Genomic DNA, 27,096 nt, shown 5'->3' with positions numbered 1-27,096 from the left:
ATGAAATCTTCAAATTCTGTTTTTTTTTATTTCAGCTTTGACATCAGTCACATTGTTTACTGAAGGTTTTGGTGTTGTCTGTCAAATATGTGATTTTTGTACCAAAATAACTTGAAAAGAAAAGGGACAGGGGGGAAAAAATGAAGCTGTCTTTTTTCCTATTCAGCTGAGCATATTGTTCTTGCTGAAGTACTCTTACTCAACATAGACTGAATTATGGCATCGTTGTTCCTGCTGAGTAAGCTGTTGTACTGAAGGTACTCTGTTTGAACAAGACAGAGTTATATTGTGACATTTTTGTTGCTGCTAATATTGTGCCTCCAAGACACTTATAAACTAGGCTTAATTTTCTTCTCCTCCCATCACCCCACGCCCCCTAGGTTGGAAGGTTTGAAGTTAACCTTATCAGTCCGGACACCAAATCTGTTGTGCTTGAAAAGAATTTTAAAGATATCTCCTCATGTTCTCAGGTAAGCATTAATAAAAAGCAACATGTAGGTCATCAGGTGAAAAAGAACTTATTTGTTCTTCAGCCAGATTGCTCTACTGGTCTACAGACAGCAGGGAAAATAAAAAAGAAAAAAAGAATTCTTCTTCAGCATTTTGTGCAGTTTTCCTTTAGTCAATCTCAGAGGCCATTTATTAATGGTTTACCCTATTGGAAATTAACCCTGGATGAAGGTAAATTGCTGATTTACCTCGCTGACTCCTTAACTTAAAAGAGGAGAGGAGGAATTTTGAGTGATTGTGGCTAATAGGTATAATTATATATATATATATATGATATATATTATACATATATAATATTATATATATTATATATAGTATATATTTATATATATATATTAAAATAGATAGATAGATAGATAGATAGATCGATCGATCGATCGATCCTGCATGAAGTTTGATGCATCAGCTTTTTTGGGGAGTACAGCTAATTAAATTGGATATTAAACAGCTATTGTTTCATGAATGTTTGCAGCAGACTTGAAGTACTGATTTGTCCTTACAAGAGTGAGAGCTGTTATTCAGATTGTGACTTTCGCTCATCCGGTAGCAGTTTCAAGTAGATGCTGCAGAAAAGTAATGCAATGTGATTCTCAAAGGGCTTAAGTACAGAAAAGATGAGCTCAAAGTCATCACTCTAAGCTGTGGTAGTGGCGACTTCAATCACTGGTCAGAAAACAAAGTATAAACTCTAATGCTTTGGGAGAGCATTGGATATACTTTTGGAAGTAGCTTAATCTCTGTTTAGGGTGCTCTGAGTGTGCTGTTTCTGGGCAGCTGAGCTCCTAAAAGCATCTGGAATGAAAGGAGGAGAGCGTCGAATCAGCACTCCAGAAAAGCAGCAGTGATTTCTGTCTGTGTTATTTCATCTGAAGAATGTGGCAATAGGCAAACTTAGCTATGTCCAGTAATAAATAAATACATTTATTTAGTTAACAAAGTTAGATGCCAGGGCTGAGGGATTCACCTTTCCATCTTGCTGTTGTGCAGCACCTCTTATTTCAGGCACTTTTTGTTTCAAAGTTTATTTTATTATCTTCTCTCATTTGTCATGGATATGCATCACTTTGGACCTCCTTCAACAATGCTATTCTAATTTAAAGTACAATTCCTGACATGCTCTAAACCTGTATTTCACCCATAAGGTCTTTCATTTTCATGCTAATAACAAATCTGCGCTTGCATGACTGTGCTACCAATGTTAATACAAATTAAGAAGTGGTCATTGCTTGTAACACAAGTGGAGACTTGAGCTACCAACTAAAGGTCCAGATGCTTAAATAGACTCTGCTTTTTAACTACTGTTTGTATTGCTCTTGGTAGAGAAAAAAAGCAAGTGCAAATATAGAATGGAACAGTAATACCAAACAATGCTGTATTAATAGCTTTATAATACATAAGAAATCAAAGAAAGTCTTAAAGCAATGGTTCTGGAGTCTTCTGCTTTGTGGATGTACTGAGCTAAATAAAAGTGAGATCAAGTTTTTCACTTCACCTCTTCACTTTCATTTAGAGCAAATCTTCTGTTATTTTGCTTGCTTGAATAATTCAAACAGGCACTAGCAATACTGTAGGAGTTTTGATTTGGTTTTGTGTAATTTCTAATGCAAAACATCTACTTTGGAGAAGTTGGGGGGTGTTATATATTCAGTAGAAATGAAACATTAATTTGTTCAAGACTAAGGATTTGGTTGCATAAACCTCATCAGTACTTCTTTCAAGAGCTCAGTGCTAGCCAGAGGGCTTTCTCTGTTATGGGTTTATAGGGTGGTGATTTACTGCATATTGTGAGACTGCAGCTTAGAAATGTTTGTTCTTCCAAGCTTTACAAACAATGAAAGGGAGGCGTTCTCTTCAGCTTACCTTCTGGATTCTTTTAGCCTGGTCTAGTAAAACTTCTTATTCTGTAGGTTAAGCACCATTGATCTGCTGCTTTTAATTTATTATCCGTGCTCCATATAATTGTCAGAGCAGCAAATACAATTGATGATTAACACCTGTGTGTGCAGATTAGAACCCAGAACAACAGAAAACTTCCATGTCCAGTCACTCTCTTAAAACACTGTGATGGAAGTACTGGCAATTGAGGAACACAATGTACTATTTACACTTCATTGGTGCATTCACAAGTCTATGGGGCCAGATGGCATACACCTGAGAGTACTGAGCGAGCTGGCAGAAGTGCTCACCAAGCCACTTTCCACCATATATCAGCAGCCCTGGCTAACCAGAGAGGTCCCAGCTGACTGGAAATTGGCAAATGTGATTTCCATCTATGAGAAGGGCTGGAAGGAGGACCTGTCAATGTGTCCTTGATGCCAGGGAAGGTCATGGAGCAAGCCATCCTGAGTGTCATGATGCATCATGTGCAGGGCAACCAGGTGATCAGGTGCAGTCAGCATGGGTTCATGAAAGGCAGGTCCTGCTGAATGGGCCTGATCTCCTTCCTGTGACAAAGTGACCCACTTAGTGGATGAGGGAAAGGCTGTGGATTCTGTTTACCCGGTCTTTAATACAGTACTTAACACTATCTCCCACAGCACCCTCCTGGAGAGAATGGCTGCTCATGGCTTGGATGGGTTGACACTTAACTGGGTAAAAAACTGCCTGGATGCCCAGAACCAAAAAGTGGTGGTGAATGGAGTTAAATCCCTTTGGTGGCTGGTCACAAGTGGTGTTCCCTTGGGCTCAGTTTTGGCTCCAGTCTTGCTTAATGTTTTTATCAATGGATAAAGATATCTAGATGAGGGAACTGAGTGCTGCTTCGGTGAGTTTGCAGATGACACCAAATTGGGTGAGGGTGTTGGTTTGCTTCAAATTAGGAAGACTCTGCAAAAGGATCTGGACAGGCTGGATCGATAGGCTGAGGTCATGTGTATGAGGTTTAACAAAGCCAAGTGCTGCGTCCTGTACTTGGGTCGCAACAGCTCCATGCAACACTAAGGGCTTGGGGCAGAGCAGCTGGAAAACTGCCTGGCAGAAAAGGTCCTATATGTGCTGGTTGACAGCCAGCTGAACACGAGCCAGCAGTGTGCTCAGGTGGCCAAGGAGGCCAACAGCATCCTGGCTTGTATCAGCAATAGTGTGGCCAGCAGGGTTATGAAAGTGTTTGTGCCTCTTGTACTTAGCACTGGTGAGGCTGCACTTTGAGTATTGTGTTCAGTTTTGGGCTCCTTACTGCAAGAAGAACATTTTGTTGCTGGAGCGTGCCCAGAGAAAAGCAGCACAGCTGTTGAAGGGTGTGGAGGGCAAGTCCTACGAGAAGCTGCTGAGGGAGCTGGGATTGTTTAGTCTGGAGAAGGGGAGACCTTATTGCTTTCTACAGCTACCTGAAAGGAGGATTTAGTAAGGTAGGTACTGGTCTCTTCTCCCTAGTATCAGGTGATAGGACCTCCCCTGAAGTTGCACCAGGGGAGATTCAGATTGGTTATTAGGAAAAATTTCTTTCCTGAAAGGGTGGTCAGGCATTGGAGTAGGCTGCCCAGGGAGATGGTGGAGGCACCATGCCTGGAAGTATTCAAAAGACATGTAGACATGACACTTCAGGACATGGTTTAATGGCCATGGTGTTGTTAAATCAGTGGTTGGACTTGATGATCTTAGAGGTCTTTTCCAACCAAAATGATTGTTTGATTCTAAGATGGCTATCTCCCCCACAAGTATTCTCCTGTAGAGACTGAGAAATCAGACAGCAGTAGACTTGTTCAGGCACCATCAGCAGAGAGGGAACTGGCATCTCACCTAACCACCTTAAGTAAATATGGTTTTCTCACAAAGGCAGGATAATGCTTCACTGTGATACAGATCAGCATATGTGTAAACCATCACACTCTTTATATACTTTTGAGGACTTCACAGGAAAATTAATTCAGTTAAGTAAGGATTAGTGTGAACTATGATGAACTAATGCCATTTGTACCATCTTACACGCCCTCTACACATTTCTTATGTTTTGTTTAAGTAGCATAAATGTATTGGGGAATTTTGCTTTTAAAAACTACAGCATGTAGCGACAATATGTTCTGTCTGTCACGTACTGCATTACCAATTTTGTCTGGAGTGTTTGCTGCAGTGACAAACAAGTTGTTTTGCCACCTCCTCTCTTCTACGATAGAGATGTTTTCTTTGGAGATGGATCCAAGCAACCAAGTTCTGCTTTCTTTTCTGTTTGAACTTGAAGGATTAGGCTTTCATTTGGAAAAAAACTACTATTATCATACTCGGATGATAAAAACATTGGCAAAAGCTTTAACAATAGTGAGTCATGTTCCATGAATTGAGACTGGGAATGTAGTGCTGCTTAGGAAGCAGCTCTCTTTGATCTTCTCAGTGCTGTTTTTAGCAAGGCAACGTTCCCTGTCAAGCAGTTAGACTAGGATCTTGAAAGAAAACATCATTAGTGACATGTAGTAAGTCTTGAAATTTCTGGTATGTGACTGAGTCTCAAAGAATTTGTTTACAAATTTGGTTGGAATTTTACATGTCACCACTTATTCCCTGCTCTCTTTGGTGTAGTCTCAACTTGTATTACAGAAAAACAAAGATCTGTTGCCACTTTGCTGCTCCAGTCCCATGTTTTAAGTGTGGACTAATTATTAGCAAGTTTTTGCTGCAGAGGCAATACCAAATACAACCTAAGACTCTTCAGTTCACTTCCCTGAAAATCCATTTTTCCTAATGGAAGAAATTCAGATCCAGGTCTACTTGTGTATAAATGTTGATTGTGTAAAGGGTTTTAGGTAACTCTCAAATGCATAAATCAATTTAAATGATAACTTTTGTAGTTATAAAATAGATCATTAAGGCTATGCATTTAGTGTTTCTCAAATTTTTATATTGCCATGTGTTGGAGCCAGGGAACTATTTTTTAGCATCACTTTGGAAGCAAAACCTCTTTATAGAATAGTCTACTAATGCTGGTTTTAAACTCTCTTAGGGTATAAAACATGTTGATCACTTCGGTTTCATTTGCCGGGAATCCATTGACTCTGGATTAAGCCAGTATGTTTGCTATGTGTTCCAGTGTGCAAGTGAATCTCTGGTGAGTATGTATTGGTGATCCTAATCTTGTCGTAGGAGGATGTCTGTGGCATTTCCTAAACCATTGGAGTCTTTGTTATTCTGCTGTGTTAGCTGAGTCTCAGTGGTTACATCTTCCCTGGTATGAGACCTCAGCTGTGAATGTGAAAACATGCAATAAGGAATGCAATACAGTCTGTTCATACATAGCTGTATCCTGCTACTCTGCTGGTGCATATATCGATATGCAGACTGTGAGCATATTTGGGCTCTGTATTTGCTTGTAACTTTAGCATTTCTAAATATTGAGGCACTTGGTTCCCCCTTGAACATGTAATTAAAATGTGTTGAATCAGTAACAAAGCTAAGCTGATGATGAGGCATTTATAATGATGATAAAACCCAAACACACTTTTCAAAGTAGGATTTAAACTACTCTCTGATCCTGCACGTGGCTTTAGCACTTGCTGTAGTCTGTGTTGTTCCTCAGGAGAATAGCAACATCTGATCACAGAAGAAAAAAACTGTAACTTGTGGACATGTGTCACTATAAAAAACTCCAGTGGACGTTTGTTCAAGCATGTATTGATCAATAGAAGTTTCAGATGCCACTGATTTTACTGATACAGGTAGCATAATAACATGAGACACATGCAGGAAATAATTTTGGCTACTATGTTTTTATTTTAAAGCTCTGACAGGTAAAAAAAGACGTTGGTGTCTGTTCCAAAACATATTTCTTCCTGGTGACTCTTCTGACAGCTGCTACATCTTTCAGTTAAACTTAAAAATCATGCTTTTAGCCAGCTGAAAATGCTGTTTGTTCATCTATTGCCTAGCTTGAGAGTGAATACACTCAGGGCGATGGAACTTCAAACAGCCCTAGATGTATCATGGTAGCTGAGGCTGCACTTTTATCAAAATGGAAGCTTGTAATCTTTATATTAACAGAAAATGTTACATCTAACCTATTGATAAACCAGACCATGCATAATTCAGAGACTTGAGATGTGTCATATGAGGAAACCACATACTATGAACCTCTACATGTTTTTGTACTGAGATGTGTGGGTCTGCCCACATTGCAGTATACAAGCATGCTACTTAGAGATGCATTCACTTGGCAGTGTGGAGCTGTAAAACCTAATGCTTCCTGAATTCTGTGCTGCCAGGCAGGCAATGTTAGTAGGTTTATGTCTATTTGCTCTAAACCTAGCTGCAGTCTGTACTACAGTTCTCGTGTTTTTACTGTAGTCATAATCCATATGCTTAGCACACTTCTGTGGATCTTCCATTTAGAGGCATTGCTGCCAACTTAAAAAAATTATCAGTCTGTACTGCATGACAATTGCTGTTCAATGCCTTGCTTTATTGTTAAGGAGAGAGATTACACAGAAATTACTGGTAGTGTTTAAAACTGTGGCTTTCAAAACCAAAACAACCAACCACCCCACCCCACCCCCCCAACAAACAAACAAACAAACAAAATGAAAAACCTCACCCAAACCAACCAACCAAAAGAAACCCCCACAAACCTTAAAACACCAAAACCCTAAACATACTGGGACACAAACTAATTCAAATGTCCACATTCCGGTGCCTTCCCTACCCCCCCAGAAGTTACAGACCCTCAAAAAAGTCAGTGTTAGACTGCATGATTTTGGTCTCAAATATACCTGCTTTCTTCCTTCTGATCATAAAAAAAGCAAGAGGTAAGAGCAAGGACCTGATTCTGAAGCAGAATACTGGTTTCTTTCCTAAGCTTGTCGCCTTGCCATTGTCTCTTTTCCATGTTAATGCAACGACTCAAGTAAACAGCCCTTAATAAGCATTGTATTACCCTATAATGCAGAAAGGGGAACTCGGAGTGCTTTGTATCTGAGGTCTGGGAGTGTATTTGAATGTGTGGAGCAACACTGTCACCTTGACCTTTCTTACAGAGAAGCTGAGCCTTTCCATTGCTGGTGTGTGGGAACATAACACTCGTGTATTTATGGCAGTGACAGAGGAAAGGTCAGAGCACAGTCAAGGCAGGGTGGTACTTAAAGATAAGTTGTTGATTGTAATGAAGTTGGTAGAGAGTCTAGTAGCCTGTAGAAAAGTGAACTGCTGTGGGAAGTTCCTGTCTGACAGCAGGATGGGTCTGTGGGGTTTTGTGTCAATATAGTACAGTGGTGGGAGGAAAATTGTTGAGAGAGCATGTGCAGTTTACAGGAGAAACTTGAAGCTAAAGAATAAGAAAATAATGCTTTTTATTTAGCCAGCATATATTCAAGCCAACAATTCCCACTTGCTGCTGCTTAAAACAGTGGCTGCCTGCCCAGTAAGCTCAAGTAGCTGCAGTTATATACTCAAAATTACACTGCCTGGCTGAACTTGAAGATGATGCACACAGAGGAAAGGCAGAAAGCTGGGAATACAACCTTGACCTGTTTAGAAGATAGCAACAAGTGGGGGTTTCACTGTGGGGCACCAGTCTGTAATGTGATTTATGAGTCTAATTTGATGTATGTGGCATGCTTTTTTGTTTACATACTGTTTTTTCCTCTTTTCCCTGTAGGTTGATGAGGTAATGCTCACCCTGAAACAAGCTTTTAGCACAGCTGCAGCACTGCAGAATGCCAAGACGCAGATTAAACTGTGCGAGGCCTGCCCAATGCATTCATTGCACAAACTTTGTGAAAGAATTGAAGGTAGCACCTGAGTTTGTTTTCTGTTTATGTTTTCTGATTATTCTAGAAGAATTTTATGTGTGTTAACCATGCACTTGCAACTGAAACAGTGTAAGAAATGAGGAGAAAGTATCCCAATATGCAGTTCATACCATCACTTTGCACTCTGTAATCAAGTGGAAGTGATAGCAGTAACAGTATTGTCACTGAATATAGTATAGCTACTGTTATAAATCCATAATCTTTCATTGTCATATCTTTCTTAACTGTTAAGCAGAGCAGAAAACCCCACCCCTTCCACTTCTTGTTTCATGCATACTTTCAAAATGGATCATAAAAAGACAGTCATGCTCAAAAAGGGTCTGTCTTTGCTCTTCATTCTTTTGTGTGTGGGGTTATTTTTCCCTTCTTTGCAGGTCATAGGAGGTTCTTCTCCCCCTCTGCTTTGCCCTGGTGAGACCACTTATGGAGTATTGTGTCCAGTTCTGGTCTCCCCATTTCAAGAGGGACAGGGATATACTAGAGTATCTAATGGAGGGCTAAGAAGATCATTAAGGGACTGAAACATTTGTCTTACAAAGAAAGGCTGAGAGACCTGGGGCTATTTGGTCTAGATAAGAGAAAACTGAGAGGGGAACTTACTAATGTTTGTAAATATCTGAAGGGTGGGTGTCAAGAAGAAGGTACTAGTCTCTTTTTAGTGGTGTCCTGTGATAGGACGAGGGACAAGGACAAGGATACAAAGTAGAACACAGGAAGTTTCTAAATAAATGTGCTGATTTTTTCATAAGTGTTAAGTAATTGCCAGCTCTTTGGGTTCTATGATTCTAAGTTCCATTTCAACCTGAGGAAAAACTTCTTTACTGCAAGGATGACAGAGCACTGGAGCAGGCTCCCCAGAAAGGTTGTGGAATTGTCTCCTCTACAGACTTTTGAGATCCATCTGGATGCATTTCTGTGTTTCCTACCTTAGGTGATCCTGCTTTGGCAGGGTGCTTACTCTCGGTGATCCTCAGAGGTCCTTTCCGACTCCTGCTATTCTATGATTCTGTGATTCTTTGTGTTTATTCTCTCACACACTTCAAAACCTAGTTCTCTTGTGGGGAAATAAATCATTATGTTAGGAGATTAGTATCTGATACAGAAAGTTAAGACAGCTACTTGGCTTCAAATATGAATAGATGAAGCTTTGTAGTTTCTCTGAAAGTGAGGTATGCTGGATCCTGTGCAAGAGTATCTTATAAGACAGAATTTTAAATAAATACTTGTTAGCAGGATGCTGTTTTTACAGTCATTCTGCTATGTTTCCATGCAAAGTGTTGTATGCAGAAAAAGCAAGCATGTTGCAGTAGTACTTTTGCATCTGCTGGTCTGGCAATGTTGGTGCTGGTAATTACCAGTTCTCTCATTCATTCAAAGTCACCAACCTCCCTCTGGTGGATGAAAACCAAAGTATAAAGTCTTAGGGGTGTGAGATTCTGCTAGGTTGTGATTAGTATTTTGTGGGTTTAAAAACAGATATTTGTAAGTGAAAAAAGCTTAACTGGGAAAGTCTTCTGTAAATTAAAATTACAGAAGCTGCTGTATAAGGCAGTATAAATATCTTGAACACAGATACTTTCAAAGCCTGGGTTAAGTATCCAGTATCAAAATGTCTTCTAGGGAAGCAGTTTGAGTACTATAATAGGGGTTTCATAAATCTTGTACAGAGTGACAGAAAGACTTAGTGTTCTTTTATTTTCTGTCTGGTTTCTATCTATCTGGGGTTTTTTTTAGAGTCTAAAAGTTATCATAATCAAACAAGCTTTGTGACTTTGGAATAATCTTTATCTGTTCTGATGAAATTTTCTGTGAATGATACCTACCTTGGATGGAAAAAACATATATCTTCATCTGATTTGGGATTTTGTTTTCCCCCACATTTTTGTAGCTTCCTGGAACAAGTTCTGTGAGCAAATCTGTGATTTATCAAGCATGAAAAATTCTTTCCTTTATTGTGACAGCTTTTCTGCTCTTCTTGATTTCAAAAGTGTATTCAGTTTTCTGATATGACCTGTACCATACCGTTTCCTTATGTAGGAATGGATCTGTATTTTCAATTAAAACAATCTGAAAACTTCTGAGTATATTGTTCACTGAGTATCTCTCCAGGTATATCATTGCTCTGTTCCTCTTTCTCCTTTCCCATACAGTTGTCAGGCTTCCAGTAATCTTTTGGTACTAGGGTAGAAAACATCAGTGAGGTAGGGTGCCCAACATTTTTTACAGGAGCCATCTACTTAGTGCCTTTACTAGGTGGCTCAGGTTGGTAGTGCATCAGACCCTTAATGAAAAGGTCGTGAGTTCAAACCTGCCGTGGACAGTAGTGTCTGCCCTACTCTAGTCATGTGGTCTGTGGTGACAGGTTGGACTTGATGATCTTTGAGGTCTCTTCCAACCTTAGGAATACTGAATACTAGAACCACTTAGCTGCAGCTAGTTCTGTTTTTACTGCTAAAGAAAGGAGGCAAACCCACGGGGTTTAGCAAAACCTGAAGTGTCTTTTATCGTATATACTGCAGATACACAACTGCTGTGCTTTACATTTGTATAAACTCAAATGCAGGCTTATATCTTCTAACATTTTTTTTTTCCCCAAAAATATTTTGAGTGATCATTTGAGAATCTAAAAGGTTTAATGTTCCTTATTTTTTTCTCAGGACTCTATCCACCAAGAGCCAAACTTGTAATTCAGAGACATTTGTCATCACTAACTGATAATGAGCAAGCAGACATTTTTGAACGTGTTCAGGTAATATGTTAGAAGCTCTTCTTTCAAATTTGAAAAAGATCATGATAAATTGGACCAGGCATTTTTGCTTTTGATTGTTTCTTTTCTTATGTAGTTGATCTAGAGTTTACTATTTTTCCACCAAACATCATCCATCCTAGCCTTATGTGCAATACACTGCTGTCAGAAAAGGGTTGTTTCTCAAGTCTGCTGACATGCTCTGTGTTCATACTCAGGGGACTTTTTTTTCTGAGCAGACAATCTTAGAAAACAAAGTGTGTGGGTGTAAGGCTTCTTCCTCTCCTCAGCCTGTAACATTTTGCACATGGAAACTTCTGGTCTACTTTACTTAGGAGTATGAAGGCACACCAGCAGTAGTGCAATTTGACATACCAGTAGTACACTCTGCCATATTAGTATATTAACTTCAAAGAATGCATACATGTGGAAGGGAAAATAAGCAAACTGTGATTTAGAAGCCAACTTTCTTTTCTATTACTAACAGAAAATGAAGCCTGACAGTGACCAGGAAGAAAATGAACTTGTGATCTTACACCTACGCCAGCTCTGTGAAACAAAGCAGAAAACACACGTTCACATTGGTGAAACACCGTCGGTAAACTTAGTGTTTTGATATTCATCTCCTTCCTCTCACCCTCTTAAAATGCAGCCTTGACTATGAGCAGGACTGCTGCAAGATTTTACCAGGGATAGTTGAAGCTAGGTACTGCAATTAAGAGAGGATGGTGAAAGAGAAGTAATTTGATTTGATATTTTAGTGGCATGCTTAGGGTTTTTAAGTTTGGAGGGCTGAAAGGGAGAGGTAAAAAGATAACCAAATATTTTTTGGTCTGTATTTCCTTATATTGTAAGGATACTACATCTGTCCTTTTCCTTCCTCCCTGATCCTCCTTCCCAGGCTGTTCTTTCTAGGGGGTATAGGGATTAAGAGGGCATTGATTTCAGTTTAAGCTATGAACTTAACAAAGGAAATAGGCAACAGTATTGTTAAACTGATAAGATTTTACAGTATAGTCTTTAGAGATGGAATGTGCCTTTAACTGTTTCTTTTTCTGGTTTGGTTTTGTTGGGGTTATTATTTTGGGAAGATGTGGTTTGGGTTTTTTTGTGGTTTTTTTTTCCCATTTGTGGTGTTTTTATAATAAAGGCAAGGATATGTTTTTTATTATGTAACTTGGATTGTCTCTAGTCTTAGGATGTCTGCAATCTGAAAAAGAATTGTCGAAGTTGAACTGTGTCCTTGTTCATTTCAACAGACTGTTTCTAACAGTGTGATTCCAGAAAGTACCACAAGTGGTGGCAGGTTTAAACTTGACATTCTGAAAAACAAGGCCAAGAAATCCTTGACTAGCTCTCTGGAAAACATCTTCTCAAGGGTAAGATTAACAACTGATTGTCAGCAGCTCTCGCAGATATCCTTGACAGTAAAGACCTATCAGACTTTTTGTTTGTATTTGGCCTCAGTCTGATAAATACTTAATGGAGTGATATTCCTGTTCTGAAATCTGAGGGTTACAGCTGGGTCGATTGTGACTTAACTGTGCTAGAAACTTTGTGATAAGGCCACACAGAGGGGACAGAACAGGCAACTTTCTGCATGATGAGCATTCATTTTAGATGGCAAGTGAGTTAGCTGATGTGTTGTTTCAGAATAAAACAAGATCCCATAAAGAGACTTGTTGTCTTTTCTCAAAAGTGTAAATAAATGTGCCTGCATAAACTGGAAGTCTTTTTGCTCTGAGCCGTAATGCCTTAGCTCTTATAGCTAAAATTGCATATAGTGGTTGCTAAGAATCTTTAGAAAGTAGTAACAAAGCTGTCATTTTGCAGAGGAAAAAAAAGCAATAGACTTAAAAAATGAGTTGTTCTTCATTTCAGTGTTGCTAGACAGATATGCTGTGGAACTGCAGATAATTACTGGAGACCTCTTGTATTTAAGAGCCCTTCAAAGAAGAAATCTGAATTGCAAGTTTTGTTTAGTGCCCCTTGCTCAGTAGGGAGAGTCTTGAAAGCAATGAAGAGGCATATAGAGGAGTATCTGAAGAAGGCAGGGTGCTGGGAATCCAGTATGTTATGGAGGAAGTATGATGAGCTGTGAATACTGGATATCAAGATCTGAATATAATTTGGAGCAGTGAAATTAAGTTGCTTCTGCTAGTAATTTTAAAAACCACCATGCTAAATCAAGACCAAAGCTGCACTTGTATGGACATGTTGTAAATTAACCTATAAACGTAGGATGACATGGGTGTTCCCTATAAAGGAGCCAAAGTTTTATTTGCCAGGGAGAATCCTTAGACTTAAGGTTAGGTGTGAATTTGATCCAGGACTAAAGCTAGCATTAAAACTCTCCTGGTCAGGTCTGGCCTATGCTGCTTTACACACTAGATACTTAGTCTGTCTGGGGCAGGGGGGGCAGGGAGGGGAAGAAAGAGAGAGCAAAACAGAGTGATGACAGTCAGAAGATCTGGATAGTTTCAGCAGTCTGGAATATCATCAAATGGTGACAGCTACAGTCATGCTTGTGCTGAGTATGATTTCTTTTCCACATCTAAGGGACATGTGACTGGAACGTGATCTAGCTCTGACTGCGGGTCACTAACCCTGCAGTGGTTGTGGAACAGGCATACATCACTGGGAATAACCCAGTAAAGCAGCTTTACCATTTATGGACATACTAGCACTCTGGTCATGTTAAGGAAAAATAATTCAGATGAAAGGCACTGCTTAAATTGAGGAATCTCTGAAGGGAAATTGCTTATGTGTTGCTGGTTTATATGTATGTGTGTGTGTATGTGTATATGTATATACATAGTATATTCCTTCTTACCAGAGTCACTGTGACATGCTGCCTGTTATGGTACAAGGATCCACACAATCTATGACTGAGTTCAAGAGATGTGTGCAACCAAGTCTGGATTAGTGCCATTTAAAGTTTGCTATTTATGAAGCAGATTTGCTGATACTAGGAAGGTTGTCTCATCTTTAACTTGAAGCTGCAGTAGGTGAGGTACATCAGTATGTTGTAATGAACCATGATACAGGTTTGGTCCTTGCAGATCCATTTAAACGTTACACAATGAAAGGCTGAGAAAAACAATTGACAATGTTGCTCAACCACCAATTATTGTCTATTACAAGTATCTCTATGGGTTTGTTACATGCTTACATGTGTTACACAGTGAATGTTTCAATAGTTCTTATTCTTCACTGGTCTATTACAACAAGCCAAATGCATCATGACTAAGTCCTACAGGTATTTAGGCATCAAATACCTATCGGGGTAGTGGGCTTTCCCCTCCTTAAGTCAGCTGCAAATCACGTGGTACCAATTATGCATGACTTGTCCTCTTTTTTTAAAGTCCATCTAGTAGCAAAGAGACCAGGAAAGAACTTCAGGTTTGTGGGGCTTTTTAACTTGTCATTCAGTATGTCTTTATTTCTTTTTGTAAATACAATGATTTAAGTAAAGAGTAAAAGTGGGGGAGCAACTTATGCAGCCTCAATCTGAGCAGAATTAGAAATAAATATGTAGTAAGTTGTTATCTGGGAGCACTGTAAGTGGGTGGCTTCTTAACTAGATAAATAGCATCAAGTAATACTTTTAGCTCCTAGAAGGAGTAGCTACTTGCTACTCACTGTAGGAAAGCATGCTGGGTTCTGTGCTGTGGCTTCACGTAGTCCCAGAGGAATGTCACTCTTTCACGTGTTTGTTTTTCTGGACTGATCTTATTTTCGTCAGGTTTGAACTGGAAACAGGGTGTGGCTTCCTAATGAGGTACCTCAGAAAAATAAATATAACCTCTGTTTGACCTCATGAACAGATTTTTTTCCAGCCCATACTGCAATAATCTCTTCTGTTGTTGCTTGTTTGTTATTTGTTTGGGGTTCTTTTTCTGAACCAAAAAGACCTTCTTACAGTGCCAAAAGTGAACTTCCAAGTTATCCTTTGTTCTCATTTTATTGTGAGGGTTAGTGAAGAGATGCTTCAGGCAGAATATTCATTGGTAATGAGCTTAAGTGGGATGAAGTACTTAAAGGACACTCTTTAAGTTTTGAAAATAAACCTTACTAGGACAAAAGTAGACTAAATAAGCATTGCTGATGTGGACAAAACTTCCCTTGGAGTTGTAAGCATACCACGAGGATCTTTGCCTATAGTTTTCCTAAAACCTAGACCATGTTTCTAGGTGCTGAAAGCAGCTTCAGCCATCTGAAGTGTCCAACAGCATGCATCACCAATGTTTCATGGGAGTTGAAAGTTAGAAATGGAGAATAGGCAAAAGTGTTGTGGCTCCATTGCCTTTTCCTGTGAAACCAGATGACTGTTAACAAGTTCAAGAACTGTTAACAAGTTTAGCAAAGATCTGATAATGCTAATTTATTTCAGGGTTATCTGCATTTGTGTGTGTTTGTATTTGGTGCTTTTTGGCTGTTGCACCCCAGTTTTAGCAGTTCCACTACTTTTGCCCAGGTGGACTTAATTTTTCTGAAATGTCTAGATGTGGAATAGACTCTCTGAGATTGTAGTTTGTCAGGTTCTTGCATTAGCTGCAATGCATCCACAGTACTTAAGTCTGGAGCTTTTTGAACTTAACAGTTTAAGCCAGCTCAGCTGTTTTGCCTCAAACAAAATACTCAGTTGCTTCAGACAACAGAGCTGCAGGTTTAAAACTCCTGGGAGCAAGGAGGGAAAAGATAAGAGATTTGCCAGCTAAAGGTGCCACTGCCTGTAAATTCCGCTGCTCGCTCCCATGATCGTGGTCTATGTCAAACATGTCACGTGCCTGAGCTGTCCTGTGTGCACCTGCACAGCTGTTGCCCTCTTTGCTTAACCTTCAGAAAAAAAGAGGAAAAAGACCAGATTACTTGCCTTTTTTTTTTCCTGCAGGGAGCCAACAGAATGCGAGGGCGCCTGGGAAGCATGGACAGCTTTGAGCGCTGCAACAGCCTTGCTTTTGACAAAGTACGTAAGGAGCTTAGTTAAAATTGGCACATTTTCATGCACGGATGTTAATGAAGCGTAAATGTGGCACGCTGCTTTGATTTGAAGGAAGTAGCAGAAAGCACGTCAGTTTGCAAAACTGAAGTCAGAATTTCCACTGGGAGGCAGAGTGTGTAAGAAAGCTGACATATATGCTGACTTGAAGCTTCAGCTTTTATCTGTTGTTTGATTGCCAGTTCTTTTTTTCTACACTTCCCTTGCTTTTGCTAAAGCAGGGAATTTCTGGGCGGCTTCTGCCTTGTTTCACCGAAGCAATTTTTAAAGGTCATATCTCAGCAAAAGGAAATGCTCTGAAGGTGAAGATTCCTTTCTGTAAGTAATAGTTGGTTTAGGGAAGTAAGGTTTTTGTTGTTGTTGGGGTTTTTTTTAACCTGAAAGCCGCTGTTGGGGATGCTGTATGGGGGTGAGCGAGCAGAACTCTGTTCACTTTCTTTTTATTTCCTGTTTTTAATGTTCTACCACTTGTGATGATTGGTTGCTGGTTTTCCCAGGAGGTGAAGATTCTGTTGGGGTTTTCCTGCTACAGTTACTCGTAAACTGGGTATGCAATAACAGCCTCTCTTCCAGGATATCGCTGTGACGGTGCAGGAAGTATGCTTGTGATATGTCGAGGAAACTGGCTAACAGCAGTTTCCCTAGTCTTTTCAATTCCTCTGTTTTCCTGAAAGAGCCAGAACTCCGGTAGCTGGAATGCCGAGCCCTGTGAGAGGATGCCTAGAGTAATTAGTATGTTGTTTGTGTTGTATAAATGTATTTTTATTTCTCTCTCTTCGTTTTTTTTTTAAAGAAGGATGCTTGCTAGTTTGGATTAAATTATCAAAGGATGTCTGGCCTTGGTGATAATTAGCATACAATAGGCCAGACCAAGAAGCAGGAGAGGCTGTGGTGCCCCGATGTGGCGCATGGCCGATGGGGTTAGATGAGAGCCCTTGCGGGGCACAGAGCAGCAGGCCTCACTCCACCAGCACTTCCTTTCAGGACGCTTCACCAGGCGATTCCCCGCCAGCTACTCCTCCAGCGTCCCCCGTGTCCTCAGCCTGCCAGCCGTTTCCCGAGGAAGACTCAGGCTCCCCGCAGTTCAGGAGGCGTGCGCACACCTTCAGCCACCCCCCTTCCAGTGCCAGGCGGAGGATAACCTTCCAGAACGGGAGGTCCCAGAGTGTCCGGTCCCCACTGCTGCGGCAGAACTGCGTTGAGGCGACAAGGTGAGTCATGCTGTGCCCCAAGCCCGCTCTATCCTGCAGTTTCAGTACATGAGCCTCACCCATGTTCTTTCTTATGGAAGCTGTCTCTGCACTGCTCCAGGATTTAGTTAGTTAGTTCCAGCCTGTCTTCTCTGCCTCTGAATTGCTTGGTGCTTTGCTGTAACTCTACTAATCCCTGAATTAGTCATTCAGGGGAAGCATCAGTCCAGCAAATTGATCATCAGGTTGGATATTGGCACCAATCTATTTGTCAGCTCTGAGCTGAGGCTTTTTGGCAGTGTTGGTAGTTAGGCCCTTTGGAGAAGAGGTCCTCACCACTCTTCAGTGCAGATAGGTAACCTGATGATTTTATGCCAGGATGAAAAAGGCACTGACAGCTTCAAGTATCTGTCATTGTGTTAGCTAAAGCTCCCAGAGAGTATGTCCAGAATTAAAACTGGTAAGGAGTCTCACAAAATGACTTCAGGCTCAAATCCCTCCAGTGAACTATAAGGCATGTGTTTTCCCTGTTTACCTTTCTCTAGAGCATCCCTCTGTAGCTTCTTTCCCCTTCTTCTGTAGAGACTCTCCACCTATTAAGAAGTGGAACACTGTTCCTTCAGGAGTTCCTTCACTCAGTCAGAAGAGGTCCTCACTATTTATTGTGGGCCTCTGATAATGCTGTTTCTGCCTTCCATCCTTGCTACCTGCAGTCCATGACCAAGTAAACTCCAAAACATTTACCAGAATCAGCCCCACATGAGTGGATTTTGTTCTGTTGGAGGAGCACTTTCTCCAAACTACTCATCTCTTTCAGTGCTTGGTTGCAATCGTTCCTTTTGTGGACTCCTCCTAAAAATGGCTTTAAATAATAATTTCTCACCTGTTTGATGTCTAGATTAAAATATCAGTGTGAATTATTCTGTTTATGAGATTGGAAGGGAGTGAAGGGCAAGAAATTAGCCTTGGAGTACTCAGTTACATTGTGTTTCTGAAGGGATAAATAAATTGGGGTTTACTAAGATAAACTTCAGTTGTTTTGTTTTGGTCTGATTTGTTGTTTTTTTCCACTGATCATGGTGTATGCAGACAGGAAACCCTGAGTTCAAACTGAAGGACTTGCTGACTTCACTTCTTTGTAATAACTTTTAAGAAGTTGCTGATTAAGTGTCTTCATCGGCAGATTTCAGTCAAAACAGTTTGTAACAACTTGGCTCTAGACTCGGATTTTGCCTTTTGTCTTTTTCTATTGAAGATTATTCACAAATATGAAGTAAAACTGAATTGATTTTGATGTCCTCAATGCTTGTTACTCTTTATCTATGTTTTAACTGTGTAGTAGGACTACCTTTCCTGATTTAAACAATTCACAAGTCTTTAGCCAAGATTTAAATGCTCTGCTTCCTAATGTGTTACAGTGACACATGTTATTTGAAAAAGCAAGAGAATATTGAGTAAGAGAAACAACATGATTCATTTGAAGCAGCTTTCTAAGAGTATTTTCTAAGTGTTTCAGGGATTGTTTTAATGATTGTGCTTTTAGAATAAGTAAGGCTAAATAAATAAGGTGGTCTGCCTGTTCTGCAGTTTTACTGAAATGTGTCTTAAAAGAAATCAACTGTAACAGCAAAGTCACTATCATCAGGGAAACTGCCCAGTAGTGTGCCTGGTACATTTTGTCTTCTGGGAAACAAAATAACTGTAAGACAAGATGAAGCACTTGGCCAGTATCTTTAATCTCATGTTTTGTTGTATCCAAATCCATGCTGACCCATCTGCTGTGTTCTCTTGTTGCCTGCACAGTCCTATTGAGGTTCGCCGCGCTCTCAATGAGAGTGAATCTGCATCATCTGGTCTCCCCTCCTCTGTCTCTGCCCCTTCTTTCCTGAAAAGCTTTTGCCAGGGCTCAGGAAGGTTGCTCCAGCACTCAGAAAGTGACCTTTTAAAGAGGTGAGAGCATTGTCTCCTGCCTAGTTCTTCACTGCCACCAGCTTAACAAAAGGATTCCCAATGCAATGCAGCACATGGGATCTCTTCCATGCTGCCTTGTGCTCCTGCATTTCTAACAGAATTCCTGAGTCCTTGATGCAAATGGGTGAACAGGGTTGTTGGCAGAAAAAAAACCAAGCCTGTTAAAAGTAGAGCCTTGTCTGCTGGCATCTAGCAGCTGTGAGCTACTTCTGTTGCAGTGTTGCAAATCTGCTGCATTGGTTTATCACTTCAACTGCAATTGTTTTTAGGAGCATCACACCAATTTAATGCTTTCTGTGCTGAATGCAAACCAGCATGTGTTGCTGTGATCACTGCATGTGAAAATAACAAAAGAAAAATGTGAAGAGTGTGCAGTACTAATATGGGATGCTTGTGCATGAGGAAGGGGGAATGGCAAGTTAGCTGGGTGATGGTAGCTGTGAGGTGCTTAGAATCAGCACATAACTTCCAATTGAAGTGGAGTGGAGAAGTGGTGAAGATAAAAGAAGGGCTTTCTGCCATCAGTATGAAAGACTGAGTATTGGACTGGAAGTCACACTTCTCTTTCAGAATAGATTCTCCTTCAGAAAGGTGCTTGAGGAAACTCTGTGGGTTATTTTTCTGAAGTAGATCTGTAGTGAGTAAAGTAGAGCTGTAGTTTTGAGCTTCATGATGTTGGTTTTTTTTCACCAGTTGCTGGCCTTTCTATTTTTCTTCTGTCAATGATAGCTTCTTCCTTCATCAGCTTGTCCTTGTTTTATGAACCATACTTATGTTTCTGGTACTCTTCATCTTGGAGTGTGGGCCTCCCATAACTGATAACTGGCAAGTTGTAGAAGGTGCTTTTGTGACAGTTTCTCACTGTAAAAATAAGAGTAGATTACATTCTTACCAAAATCTGGTGTTGATGAGATGTGAATTCAGGATGTGTTAAGACTCTTAATACATGGGGATTTCACTTGTATAAGATAGGTGTGGAATATAGGAATATAGGTTTTTAGGGGTGCTTATAGAAATATTTTCATCTTGGGGAGTGCAGTTTCATTACACAAGGATTAATTTTCATCTCCATTCCAGAGCAGATTGTAAGAAACTACATAAAGTTTGTATATCAAACTAATGTGACAGGCACTTGACCTAAAGGTGGCTTTAAGATACAGTTTGGGTTAGTTATCTTTAATAATATATAGGTTAGAATAAATACAAAGTACATATCATCTCCTTAAGCACATTGTATCCTACCTTGTATCTTCCTGGCCTCTAATCTGTAATTGTTGTTCAGCATGCAGCCAAAAGCTATAATGTAGACACAATTATGAACCACCTAGTGGAAAATTTCTACCGTTTAGGTTCATCCAACACAATAAACTTGAGTATAAGTGTGGCATCCTTACAGGAAGGTGACTGCATAGCCTTAGTGGCAGGACCCTTGCCAGCCCCACCTCCGATCACACCTCACTTGCCCAGCTTTTACAAAGCATCACAGAATCACAGAACGTTGGGGTTGGAAGGGACTTCCAAACATGATCTAGTCCAACTCCCCTGCCAGAGCAGGATCACCTAGAGCAGGTCACATGGGAACATAATCCAGGCAGGTTTTGAATGTCTCCAGAGAATGACAAATAAATGGTAAATTGTCTAGATTCACATTTTAATTAAGTGATAATGTAAACTACTCTTTACCTAATTTTTCTCAGATATTTCTAACACCAGTCTTAGAAATATCTCATGCTTTTGAAGAGGAAGTCACTTCAAGGTGCCACCACCTTTTTATTCAAGCACAAATGAATGAGGAATAAGCAGCATATGTTTTTGAAATTTGAGAGGGGAGAATGACATCTTGTTCAGTGTACAAGTAGGCTTTTGATACTGCCTGTTCTAAACTTTATGTCCAGTAATAGTTACTAGGTAAGTGAGTTGGATGCCTGGATATTCCATTCCCTGCTACACTGAAGGAATATTAGACTTAAGTAGCAGGTGAATTAATAAAGTTGAAATTAAAGAAACTGCTGAGTGCACACCAGAGCTGGCAAAAAAACCCAAACAAACAAACCAACCTGTCTCTTAAAGACCACCTCTTATTTGGGTTCTGTTTCTGTGTTGCACTTGGTCACCAGACTTTCACTAAACTGAATAAATGCCCAGGTCAGTTTGTATAGGCATCTGGATTCCATTAAACATAACTTTCTGGATCTGTGCAATCAAGTTATTGAGTGTCATATTAAATCTGTACTTCAGTATCAGCTAATTCCAAGCTGAAGTTCTTCAGATCTTACTGTTTCTGGTGTTGATTATGTGTGCTGGAGAAGATAGTATGTTTCATTATAATAAAGTTTAAACTGTAAGGTGTCGAAATCTTAAAAAGGGGATTAATTCCAAAAAGCCCATCCTATTTCTACTGAAGTTTTATAGAGTTCAGGTTGTTACTAGAATAATATTAGAATAAACCAAACCAGGTTGGAAGAGACCTTCAAGATCATCACGTCCAACCCATCAACCAATCCAACCCACCTAAACAACTAACCCATGGCACCAAGCACCCCATCAAGTCTTCTCCTGAACACCTCCAATGATGGCAACTCCACCACCTCCTTGGTCAGCCCATTCCAATGGGCAATCACTCTTTCTGTATAGAACTTCTTCCTAACATCCAACCTGAACCTCCCCTGGCGCAGCCTGAGACTGTGTCCTCTTGTTCTGGTACTGGGTGCCTGGGAGAAGAGACCATCATCCGCCTGTCTACAGCCTCCCTTCAGGTAGTTGTAGAGAGTGATAAGGTCACCCCTGAGTCTGCTCTTCTCCAGGCTGAGCAATCCCAGCTCCCTCAGTCTTTCCTCATAGGGCTTATGTTCCAAACCCCTCACCAACTGCGTTGCCCTTCTCTGGACTCATTCCAGCAAGTCAACATCCTTCCTAAACTGAGGGGCCCAGAACTGGACACAGGACTCAAGGTGTGGCCTAACCAGTGCAGTGTACAGGGGCAGAATGACCTCCCTGCTCCTGCTGGCCACACTGTTCCTGATGCAGGCCAGGATGCCATTGGCCCTCCTGGCCACCTGGGCACACTGCTGGCTCATGTTCAGCCTATGATCGACCAGTTGTTACCATATCATGTTGAATTTGTGTGAAAGCTCTTGTGAAATTTGGATCTCATTAGGTATAGATCTTGCTGGGAGCAACTGAGCCTAAACTGTCAAGGTAATGAAATTGCAGTAGCAATGGTGAAGTGTTGGTGTGTAGTTTGGTTCATGAAATGAGTACAACAAATACTGTCAGAAAGAAGTGATGAATGAATAATGCTGATGTGGAAAGAGTGATTGGGGTCACCCAGCTGTCACTTGAACTGGCTAACGGTGAATGAAAAATATTGTCTGAGTGGTGGTTTCTATATCTCTTCAAACTTTCCCTGATTTAACTTGCAAATGTGTCTTGTGACATCAGGTTTGGGAATGAGAGGAGGTTCAAAAATTTTATGGTGTGTTTTTTCTTGTGGGTTGGTTTATTGTTTGGTCAGTTTGTTTGTTTTCCTTTGGGTATTTTTCACAGAGAGAACCATCTTCTGTCCCAGTAGACTAAATGTCAGGTTTATTTAGTGTTCTCATGTGAGTGTAGGTTATGCTGGAATTGGTCTGCATAATCTTGACTTTTCACAAGAGTCTGGTGCAGCACTTCATATTGAACCAAAGCACATAAAAGAATTAAAACCAAATAAAAATCCTGCCAACACAGAGGTAATTTAAGAACATGATCTGTTTCTAAACTTTCATTTCTCTAATTTCTGGCTTTTATTCAACAGCTACTCCTTAAAGCCAGGCTATTGGAGAATCTGAGTTTTTAATAGAACAATAAAGCAGCACTTTTGACAGTGGGGCAACCATCAGCATAGGTTTGACTAGCTCACAACATCTCTGTTAATTGCATTGCTACACAAAGATAATTTAAGATGATTTCTTGCCACTTGAATTTGAACAGGTTGCTTTTTGGAAAGAACTTAACTTTTTATGAAGAAAATAAAATACTTGAGATTGTTCCTTAAATGAAATAGCAGAAAGTAATTATTCAGCATAAAAATTTGTGACATGAGTAAAAAACAGTAGAAAGGTATAAACTGATCAGAAATAGTTTTTCTTCCTCCCTGTGGTGGTTTTAGGCTCTGCCTTTAAAATTTAGTTACAGATTTCAAGTAGAAAAATATAAATAAATCACTATTGGGTGTAAAAAGGAAAACAGAAGATTATTCTAAACACATTCATCAAGCTGGGGGCAGGTGTTGATCTGTTCAAGGGTAGGAGGGCTCTGCAGTGGGACCTTGGCAGGCTGGACAGATGAGCAGAATCCAATGGCATGAGATTTAGCAACTCTAAGTACTGGGTTCTACACATTGGCCACAGCAACCCTGTGCAGTGCTACAGGCTGGGGTTGGTCTTGATGATCTTGAGGGTCTTTTCCAACCTGTTTAATTCTATTCTATTCTATTCTATTCTATTCTATTCTATTCTATTCTATTCTATTCTAACCCTTCCAACCCTGAATGAAACTATGAAACTATTCTATTCTATTCGATTCGATTCGATTTGATTCGATTCTATTCGATTCGATTCGATTCTCTAGAATAAGATGAGCTATACAGTAACAATTCTTCCCTTTTCTCTTCTCTTCTGATCTTGGCTGTTTTGCTTCGCTCAGGAGAGGTAACCTGCTTATCATCTGGCTTTGGCTAAGTCTAACTTCTCTGCTCCTTTCTCTTGTCCCTTTTGTACAGTGGGGCAAGGGGTGTAAGGGAGGGAAAAGTTAGTAGCTTCCCCTGTTCCTTGGCCAGGGGGGTCCTTGTGCTGTTTATTAATTTTAAATGTTGTAAATACTGTATATTTTGTACGTGTTCATTGCATTCCATTGTAGAGTGTAGCCTTTTCTTGTAAATACAGCTTCATTTGCTTCTAACTGAGTTATCTGGCAAAAGTTAATGCTGGGGGGGGAAACTTCAACCCACCACATTCCCAGAGGGGAAGAATACTTCATGTATTAGGCTTACATATACACTTTTGCCAGCTTAAATCCTAGGAGTCAAAATATTAGCTGCCTTGCTGTGCTTGATCTGGAGGATTTTGTACCATCTCGGCCTCCAAATTGCAAAGTAGGTCAAGTTGATTCAATTGCTACTTAGAGCAATCAAGAGAAGAAATTGAAATGAAAGCAAACTGTGGAAAAATTCAAACCTTGGCATGAGCAGCAAGAGTATTTATTCTCAGGTCAGTTGGCTTGCACGGACTCAAGCGAAATAATTCAGGTAAATGTTGTGTCGCGTTCGCAAGAAATGGGGTAGCTTTGTGGATTTGAATGTCAGTCTTTGGAAACATTTTGAAGAACAGTTTGGCAAGGATTTAAGTAATTGAAACCAAGCAATAATATTTTTATTCGTCTTCTTTCCTTTTTCTTTAATTTTTTTTCTCCAGAGCTATCTGCCTTGTCTTCACTCTGTACACTAACTAGTAGAATATTGAATGACTCAGTGCTTTGGTGCAGTTACCTCAGATACAAAGCTTAGATGAACAATATTCTGTACTCTTGAGTACTTGGGTTATTGCTTCTAAAGAATTAAGGAAGAAAGTACAGCCTGAAATATTTGAGACATTATATTGAATTTAATAGTTTTTCACTTTTTAACACATACAAGCTGGTGAATGCGTTTTGGTTTCAGTGTTGGGATAGGACCATAGGCTGAGTAGACTTATGAAAAGCCATTGCTCTTCAAACTGAGATGTGAGGCTTAAATATTACATTGTTCCCATTTTCCAAGCTGTGTGGCAGGTAAAGTAAGTTCTGAAAACAGGAAGTGAAAAAAATGGAAGAACTCTATGTTGCAGAATTCCTCTATTGGGCTGTTTGGCTTTGCCCTTTCTTATGCCTGTTTTACCAAGTTGAAATATTCTGATGTAGAAGCTGTACCATAGTCTAGTTGTTATTTTCTGAAATAAAGCAAAGTGAAGTAAAGAAAAAATCATCCATTCTTGCAGTCATGTCCTAGGTCACCAATCACCTCTTAAATGCGTAGTTTGTTACGATTTTGTGTATGACCATCTCTTAATTTTCAGTGCATTGATGCATTTCATTTTGCTCAGTTGTTGGTAGGTTGCAGCAGGACAGGAACTTGTAGAAAGCAGTTGCCTTTTTTCTTCTTGGTGGCTGTGTCACTGTATAACCCAAGAAATATTCATCATCTTCTTTGCCCAGTGTCTCAGTTCTACAATCCATACATAAGTTTCAGATTTCTTGAGTTTGAGGTAGCAAATTTTTCTTAAAGTGGAAAACTTAAATTAAATTAATTAAATTTAATTAAAATTTGAAATTAATAATTGGATTATTTCTGCTACTTGTCTTGGCAGCTTGTTTCCCCTGTAGACGTGTGTGTGTGTTGTCAGAACAGAGTATTTTCTTAAGAATTCTTAAGAGTTTTTCTCAGGGGTATTTTAGGTTCAGTATCAGTGCCCTGATAGGAAATTCATGAAAGTCTCTTAGTTCCTAAGGTTGGGAGGTTTTGGAAACTCTGCTGTGCTTTCAGTAATAAACAGGCAGAGGTTGGTCTCTTCTCCCAGGCAGCCAGTACCAGAACAAGAGGACACAGTCTCAGGCTGCGCCAGGGGAGGTTCAGGCTGGAGGTCAGGAGGAAGTTTTACACAGAGTGATTGCCCACTGGAATGGGCTGCCCAAGGAGGTGGTGGAGTCACCATTGCTGGAGGTGTTCAGGAGGAGACTTGATAGGGTGCTTGGTTGCATGGTTTAGTTGGTTGGGTGGTGTTGGATGATAGGTTGGACGCGATGATCTTGAAGGTCTCTTCCAACCTGGTCTGGTCTATTCTATTCTATTCTATTCTATTCTATTCTATTCTATTCTATTCTATTCTATTCTCTGTTACTGTTGTTGTTTTGGAGTTACTTTTGCTCATGGTCTCACATTAATAAACCTCTTAATTTTTCAGGGATTATATAACTAATGATCAATACACTTTTTTTCTTGAGCCCCACCCTGTTTGGAGGAACTTATGAGCTGTTGTTAGCCTGTTTGAGCAAAGCACCTAACTGCCTGGGTGTTAAAATCCATGGCTCCCTTAAAACCTGAAGTAATCTTGCAAATATGACCAAGGGTAAAGTGTGGACGTTAAATTTAGGTATAAGAGATTATCTGAAAGCTGGGGACTAAGTATTGTGCAACTCCTGTTGCAAGGTGGGGAATGGGTCATCTGTTTTTTGCACCAACTTTCTGAACCATTTCATCACAGGAGAGCAGACACTACCCCTCAGTTTAAGAAGGACATCGAAACACTTGAGCGTGTCCAGAGAAGGGCAACAAGGCTGGGGAGAGGCCTTGAACACAAGCCCTATGAGGAGAGGCTGAGGGAGCTGGGATTGTTTAGCCTGGAGAAGAGGAGGCTCAGGGGTGACCTCATTGCCCTCTACAACTACCTGAAGGGTGGTTGTAGCCAGGAAGGGGTTGGTCTCTTCTCCCAGGCAACCATCACCAGAACAAGAGGACACAGTCTCAAGCTGCGCCAGGGGAGGTTTAGGCTGGAGGTGAGGAGGAAGTTCTTCACCGAGCGAGTCATTCGTCATTGGAACGGGTTGCCCAGGGAGGTGGTTGAGTCATCGACCCTGGAGGCGTTCAAGGGGAGATTGGACGTGGCACTTGGTGCCATGGTCTAGTCATGGGGTCTGTGTTGATAGGTTGGACTCGATGATCCTCGAGGTCCTTTCCAACCTAAGTGATACTGTGATACTGTGATTTTACTCTGCTTTCTGCTTTTACTGTTAGGGTATTGTTACACACCTTTGGTATTGGTGTTAAGCTAGGTTTTGTCTGTCTGTCTTGACATGAGGAAATTCTCTTTTCTTTCTTTCTTTCCTACATCCTAATGTTTTCACAGGTGCCCTTACCTCTCATTGAATATGGAA

At 40.3% G+C, this 27,096-nt stretch overlaps 1 protein-coding gene across 3 annotated transcripts in view; it reads left to right on the top strand.

Moving 5' to 3' along the window:
* Positions 1-27,096, top strand: part of TBC1D4 (TBC1 domain family member 4) — a 120,434-nt gene that overhangs the window by 68,759 nt on the left and 24,579 nt on the right. For 2 of the 3 annotated variants that reach the window (XM_068153583.1, XM_068153744.1), the window contains exons 3-11: positions 381-470; positions 5,444-5,548; positions 8,087-8,219; positions 10,898-10,989; positions 11,474-11,584; positions 12,246-12,365; positions 15,881-15,955; positions 16,973-17,199; positions 18,982-19,128. In XM_068153583.1, coding sequence (XP_068009684.1) covers positions 381-470; positions 5,444-5,548; positions 8,087-8,219; positions 10,898-10,989; positions 11,474-11,584; positions 12,246-12,365; positions 15,881-15,955; positions 16,973-17,199; positions 18,982-19,128 — 1,100 coding nt within the window. The remainder of the gene's footprint in view (positions 1-380; positions 471-5,443; positions 5,549-8,086; positions 8,220-10,897; positions 10,990-11,473; positions 11,585-12,245; positions 12,366-15,880; positions 15,956-16,972; positions 17,200-18,981; positions 19,129-27,096) is intronic. The other variant, XM_068153669.1, reaches the window with a different exon arrangement.

The sequence above is a fragment of the Melanerpes formicivorus genome, unplaced genomic scaffold (assembly GCF_026170545.1).
Source record: "Melanerpes formicivorus ecotype bairdi unplaced genomic scaffold, bMelFor1.0.p_v2 SCAF_1, whole genome shotgun sequence".
Taxonomy (NCBI): domain Eukaryota; kingdom Metazoa; phylum Chordata; class Aves; order Piciformes; family Picidae; genus Melanerpes; species Melanerpes formicivorus.
The sequence above is the reverse complement of the archived record's forward strand: the minus strand, read 5'-3'. Positions and strand labels throughout refer to the sequence as shown.